General features: G+C 28.1%; 1 protein-coding gene across 1 annotated transcript; it reads left to right on the forward strand.

Moving 5' to 3' along the window:
* Positions 1-3246: 3246 nt before the first annotated feature.
* LOC110605563 (probable WRKY transcription factor 72) lies at positions 3247-6793 on the forward strand. The gene is made up of 4 exons (XM_021744183.2): positions 3247-3564; positions 4205-4726; positions 4872-4985; positions 5783-6793. Exons 1-4 carry the CDS (start codon positions 3493-3495, stop codon positions 6659-6661), a joined length of 1587 nt encoding a protein of 528 aa, XP_021599875.1. The 5' UTR covers positions 3247-3492; the 3' UTR covers positions 6662-6793.
* Positions 6794-7105: the final 312 nt, after the last annotated feature.

Genomic DNA, 7105 nt, shown 5'->3' on the forward strand with positions numbered 1-7105 from the left:
TATTTGGTTATTCTCCATTATTTAGCAATTTATCAAAATTTAAATCTTGTGGCGTTCTAATATAAATTTCCTTCATACTTGTTAACTTATCTAAAATTTTTTGTGGCATTCTCGAAGTTAAAACCACTTGATTATTTATATTTCTAATTATATTGGTCGGTTAAAGGTGTAGTGAAATAACATTCGCTTGATTATCTATATTTGTAATCACATTCATTGGTTAGGGGTGTAATAGAACCATCTTTTAAAAAATATGTTTGTTTTGTTTTTATTAAGTTGTGTGATGAAATTTTTGACCACATATTAGTCCTGAATTTCGTATCAGAAATTGATAATTCATTTTAATTCCCAAATTGAACTGAAAACTCATGTCATTAGCCCCTTATGCATATTAAAACCGATCGATTTGAACAAATGATTTGATTCAATTTTAATTTGATTTTAAATTTTTAAATTAATTATTTAATAAAATATTTTCACTTAAAATTAATATATAAGTAATAAGTTAATTATCAAATAATTAACTTAATTTTAATTTCTAGTTGTAAATAATATTATTTCTCTTTAAATATAAATGGGTGAAATATTTAGAATTCACATTTAATTAGAACCAAAACCATAAAATATATAACTACTTTAAAATCAAACTAAAACTATATTAAATTGTTAAAAAATCAAAATCATTCCGAACCGTTAAAAATCCAGGCAGTTCTAGTTTCGGATGAAACCGCTTGTTCCAGTTGGCCGGGCCTTCAAGTATGCCAATTGATGGTCATGCTAGACACAAGCCTGCTATATATTTCCCTTAAATAATTAAAATCTTCAATTTATTTATTTTTTTTTTCAAAATTCCTAAATTATTTCATATATATAAGACACTTGAAATCCTGTTAGAAAAATAATAAAATTTAACTGGTAGATGGCCTAACCTACCAATTCCAATTAGACATCACCTTGCTATTCATTCATTGCTTAACATATATATTTTTAATATAAAATTATTGTGATTTGAATATGAAACGACGGATCAAATACATACCACTGAATTAAAATTTATTAATTGGGTTAATATATTTTTAAAAATTTTAAAGCATTCTTGATTGGTTGTAGATTGACTACTACTGATTAGCATATATAATTATTAGAATTAAATGCCTAAATGAAATTATAAATACTAAATTTTAACTTTTAGTCTAAATTTACTATTAAATTATGATTAAAAAATTAATTAAAAGCCATCGCTGGTCAATATTTAACGTGAGTTATTTTTTAATATATTTTCATTTTATTTTAATTTATTTAATTTTTTAATGATATTTTATAAACAAAATAAAATTGAATATTTTTCAACTCTACACTATAATTAATTAAGAGGTAAATTAATTTAAATTTATTCTTAAAATTTAAGGGTTAAAGTTAAAAGGTTATAAAAGATGATTTATAATTAAAAAAAAAAAAGAAAAGAAAATGATTTTAATATAATTCTGTGGTAGCATTGATGTAAATGGATATCTTTTTTGTGTTTTGAATGAAAAATGGAATAATAAATTTAGCTTACAATATCTCAGTGGATAACAAAAAATGATATATAATTCAAATATTAATAAAGATGGATATCCCATTTAGATTAGACAAATCACAAGTTGCCCTAAAAAGTCTTTGATTAGGAGATTTTTTTAGTAAAATATATTTTTAGATGCCAAAAACAATATATGAACAGCTGTTTTTTTTAATTAATTATATATCATTTTTTATATAAAACTTTAATTTAATTTATTTTCATGTGAAATTGAATTTATATGGTTGAAAGATGGTTTTGCAAGTTTTGGATTTTAAATTTGCACATAATTAATTTAATTTAAATTAAATTATTGAAAATTACTAGTATAAAGAATTTTTGAGGACTTGAATTCACACTTGGACTACAAATTAAAGCCAATGAAATGATAGTTGACCACCAACCAATATACAGGATAGGATACATAGTGGGAACCCAAATGGATCCCATCCTTATAATAATAATATAACTAAGTGTTTTTAACAACAACAATAATATTAATTTATTATCTAATTTAGTGATTACTTAAAAATTAATTATTTGATAATTTAAATTCAAGTCATAATTTTTTTTTTTTAAAAAAAAAAGCAAAAAGTCATATCTGAATGTATATGTATGACCAATTAATTAATATCCGGTAAAGGGTTGAAACTTCAGTATTACATAAGAAGCCTAATTAGAAAACAAATCCTAGTTAACAACTCTTGTTTACAAATTAAATTCCATTTTCATATTGTTGATTTTTTAAATATGAATCTTGATCATGCTTGATGACCTATTTTTGATGGCTAATTGTATCTACCCTAACAGATTTATCAACTCTCTCTATAATATTAATTCAACAAACAAATTGAGTTCAAACTCAATATTCACATGAATCTAATACTAATAATTATTTTTTATTACAATGCAGACAACCTATTAATCTTACCCAAAATAAAATATTCAATGGAACTATTTCACATGATCAGTAAAGTACGTAAAAACTAAATTTAGGGTTGATATTTATTCTCTATGTCTGAGATTAAAGATTTATGTCCTGTCTCAATCATATTAGGGTTACTAATTTGTCTTATGCAGTAACACATGAGCTAAGTTTGAAATTGTGGTTTTTTTTTTAAAAAATATTTTCAATAAAAATATTGACGTTGCAATCAAATAATAAAAAAAATAAAATATTTTTTTGAAAAATATTAAAGTTTTATATCTGAATTGTATAAAATATAATGAGTACCATTAGAATGTTATTAAATTAAACGTTTAAAATAGAATTTAATTTCTATCCTAGGATAATACAGAACTCTTCTCTCTTAATTAATAATATTGAATTTGAACTAAAAATGCAATACTTATAGAATTTGAGATCCATGAATTTCATGATTTAGAAAAAAAAAAAAAAAAAAAGTCTTTATGAAGGAAAGTTCACATACACATATTATAATAAACAATTCCCCTTATGGACTGAGCAGATTCATAATAATAAAAATAAATAAATAAAGAAATGAAGGTCAAAAAAAAGAGCAACAATGTCTTTCTCCGTGTTAAATGAGCGTATTGACCGGAAACTTGAAAATGATAAAAAGGCTCCACCGCATACAAACCCACCGGCCATCGGATCTAACATCTAAGTCATCATTACATGAAGCTTCAAAGATACTTCTTCTACTCATTTATTTATTAATATTAATAATGGCTGCTCCGATAATTCAGCTCTCTCTCCTCTCTGAAACCTTTGAAGTTGAATTTGTTTACTCCTTTTGTCTGAATTGAATAATCCCAGAAATTAATTTGAGGTGTTGACATTTTTGTCTGTCTGCGTACGTAATAATCGCATAATTATGTCCTTGAGACTTGAGCTTATATTATAAGAGATGAAGCAAAGTGGCAGTGCCAATCCACAACAGATCTCTACTAATTAAGGCTATCTCAGATCAATGGATAATTCTGCTGCTCTTCCTCCATTGATTACCCATAAAGATGGGTCGATTCAAGACTCTGATATTAAGGTATTTTTCTTTTAGATTTAATTCATTTTCTCAGTGATTGGAATTTTTCTTTTCTTTTTTCTTTTGGGATGCTTATAGGAAGAAAGAACTAATTAATTGTTAGTTTTTATATGATTTAGATAGAGATTAGAGGTGGTTTGGTGCCATTTTCATCCAAAAATGAGAAACGCCTGACAACTGTTTGATCTTTGTGTTCTATGTGATTTTTCTTTTTCTTCTGATCTAAAGATGGATAAGAAAATTTACTGGGTTTCTTTTCTTTGAATGGGTTCAGTGTTATTTTTATTTCCATATAAAGGGTTCGCTCAGTAGGGTTAAATTTTGCGTAGTTAGAAAATTCTAGCTCCGAATCATTGATCAAATTAGCGAACTTGAAGCTCAATAATTTAGCCAACCAAATTAGTGGGATAATATATATTAAAACACAAAAAAATAGAGACTTGGAGCTCTATAATCTTATTGTGATTGTGTATCACGACTTGGTTAAGTCGCAAACCATAATCGTGATCAGAGAAGCAAGAGACATTTGGCCAATAACCTTTTCAAAGAAAAAAAACACCAGAAATTGTATTCTTTCTGTAATATGAACCTTGTGTCCTGATCCTGAACATATTGTAATAATAATATATTGTTGATTCAGGAGGACGTACTCGAGTCTGCAAAAGCTGAAATGGGTGAGGTAAGAGAAGAAAACGAAAGATTGAAGATGATGTTACAGCAAGTTGAAAAAGATTACCAATCACTCAAATTACGCTTCTTCGACATCCTTCGCCAAGAAACTTGCAAGAAACCAGCAGATTCAGCCCCATCAAGCGACGAAACCGAAGAGCCTGAGCTCGTCTCACTTTGTCTTGGAAGAACTCCCAGCGAACCTAAACGAGATGAGAAGACAAGCAACTCTAGCAAAAGCAGCAGAGAAAATGAAGAGTTAAAGGCTAGCTTGACTCTTGGGTTCGAGTCCAAATTTCAGACATCTACTGAGCTTGTGTCGAATCCTAGCCCTGAGAATAGTTTAGAAGATTTAGCCAAAGAAGATGAAGCTGCAGGAGAGACATGGCCACCAAGCAAGGTCCTTAAGAGAAATGCAGATGATGAGGTTGCTCAACAAAACAATGTGAAAAGAGCTAGGGTTTGTGTGAGAGCTAGATGCGATACTCCAACGGTTAGTGTCCTTTTATTAAGTTTAATCTTAGCTAAAGTACATAGCAAGGATTCAAGACAAAAAAATGTGGATTCTTTATAAAAAAAAAAATTCAATGGAGTCACATTCAGAATTCAAGATCTATCTACTATGTTTATATATACAGATGAATGATGGATGCCAATGGAGGAAATATGGCCAAAAGATTGCAAAAGGAAATCCATGTCCTCGAGCATATTATCGTTGTACAGTCGCACCAGCATGTCCAGTAAGAAAACAGGTATAATTTAAAAGAAATTATTGATATTTATAGAAATAATTTATACTCTTCAAAATAAAATTTAGTTTAATTAAAAATATGTTCGATAAAAAAACAGATATAATTTAAAAGAAATTATTGGTATTTATAGAAATAATTTATACTCTTCAAAATAAAATTTAGTGCAATTAGAAAAATATATTTTCACGTGTTTATGTGTTTTAATTTTTAATTTATTGTCTTAACTTTTTTAATTAAATTAATTAACCGAAAAATATTATTTTTACATTATTTTATATTTTAATTTAAATATTTAAATTTTAGATAAATTGTGCCCTGAATGTAATTTTGGCAAATAATTAAAATGTGAGAGTTTAGGTAACGTGCAAAATATAATATTTTATTATTTTTTAAATAATAATTAATTTCAGAATAATATCAATTTATAATTAATCATAATTAACTGTATATTTAATTATAAAGATAATTATAATCTAACTTTTAAATATGCAGTATACAATATATTTTATAAATTTCGGACATTATTTTTAATTATTTTGTATACAACTATTTTAGATTAAAAAATATGTTTATTATAAAATATTCATAATTATTCTTATAAAATAAAATTCATTATTGTTAAAGATATAAACAGCATGTTTAATAATTTGGTTGTTTATTTTTAAAATTTTAATAATTGGATTGTTTACTTTTATTTGTTCAATTGTAAATAAATTTTAGAACGTAGTTGGGTGTTTATGAAAGGATTATTCAACAAAATCCCAATAATTTTTTTTTTCAAACTTGATTTTTGTTAGGTACAAAGATGTGCTGAGGACATGTCCATCTTGATTACAACCTACGAAGGAACTCACAACCACCCACTTCCTGTTTCAGCCACAGCCATGGCTTCAACAACCTCAGCAGCAGCTTCCATGTTATTATCAGGCTCTTCATCCTCACAGCCAGCCTTTGGCTCCCATGCTGCTGCAACAACAACAACTGCTACTCAACTCAATGGCTTAAGCTTCAGTCTCTACGATAGTTCCACACCAAAACAATTCTACTTAGCAAATAACTCTTCATCACCTTTGTTCCCGACAATTACCTTGGATCTTACAGCTTCTCCCTCCACTTCATCTACTGCAACTCCTTTCAATAATAGATTCTCTTCAAGCATCTCTAGATTCCCTTCAACAAATCTTAACTTTTGTTCCTCGGAATCCAACATAGTATCAGAAGTTTGGGGAAATGGGTACCAAACTAGGAAGCAACTCCAAGAACAAATATATGAAAAGAATCACCAGAACCAAGCAGCTTCTCAACAGGAACTGACAGAAACCTTAACCAAAGCAATAACATCTGATCCAAGTTTCAGAACTGTAATAGCTGCAGCTATTTCCTCAATGATGGGAGGCGGCGGCGGATCTGCAAATTCAAGCCAAGGAAACCTAAGGGGTGCAGAGAGTTTTGGTCAGAATTTGAAGCTGGGAGAAGGTAATAATCAGGCCATTGCTGCAAATTTATTGAACCTGCAGAACGGGAAAGGATGTGCAAGCAGCTACTTCAATGGCTTGTCGGCTTCAACTTCCCAAATGGGAAGCTTGCTTCAATCTCATGCATTGCCGTTTTCTGTGTTTAATAGTTCCTCCATGTCTGCTAATAATAACAATAACAATAAGGATCATAAGAGTTGAAAGGATTAGGTGTTAAATGTAAGAAAATGACAGATTAAACAAATTAGAAAAAGAATTTATTTATGGTATTTATGTCATTTTCTTACCTTTAACATTGATATGTCATTTTCTTATCTTTAACGTTGTTTTTACATATATGCCATTTCCATCTTTAACATAGTTCTTGGGTTTTTTCTTTTTCTTTTTTTTTTTTTAAAAAGCACTTTCTTTTGGATTTTACATTAGGCGTTGTCAAAAGTGCACAAATTTAAAGCACATACAACTGCAGTGTAAATGGAAAAGAAAAAGAGATAGATCCATTAGGTTTACATAGTTTAAAGGATGGAAACAAATTGAGTATTCAAAAATTATCCTACTCAAGCTCGAATTTGAAACCGATTAATATTATTAATACTTGGATTCGTTCAAAATCCGATTAAAGTTTATCTTAAACAAATTGAATTC

Source organism: Manihot esculenta, chromosome 17 (genome assembly GCF_001659605.2).
Source record: "Manihot esculenta cultivar AM560-2 chromosome 17, M.esculenta_v8, whole genome shotgun sequence".
NCBI classification, from domain to species: Eukaryota; Viridiplantae; Streptophyta; class Magnoliopsida; order Malpighiales; family Euphorbiaceae; genus Manihot; species Manihot esculenta.

Coding starts and splice junctions, on each gene's coding strand:
- LOC110605563 (XM_021744183.2), top strand. CDS start 3,493: ATGGATAATTCTGCTGCTCTTCCTCCATTGATTACCCATAAAGATGGG. Junction 3,565..4,204: donor TTCAAGACTCTGATATTAAG/GTATTTTTCTTT, acceptor TTGTTGATTCAG/GAGGACGTACTCGAGTCTGC. Junction 4,727..4,871: donor CTAGATGCGATACTCCAACG/GTTAGTGTCCTT, acceptor TTATATATACAG/ATGAATGATGGATGCCAATG.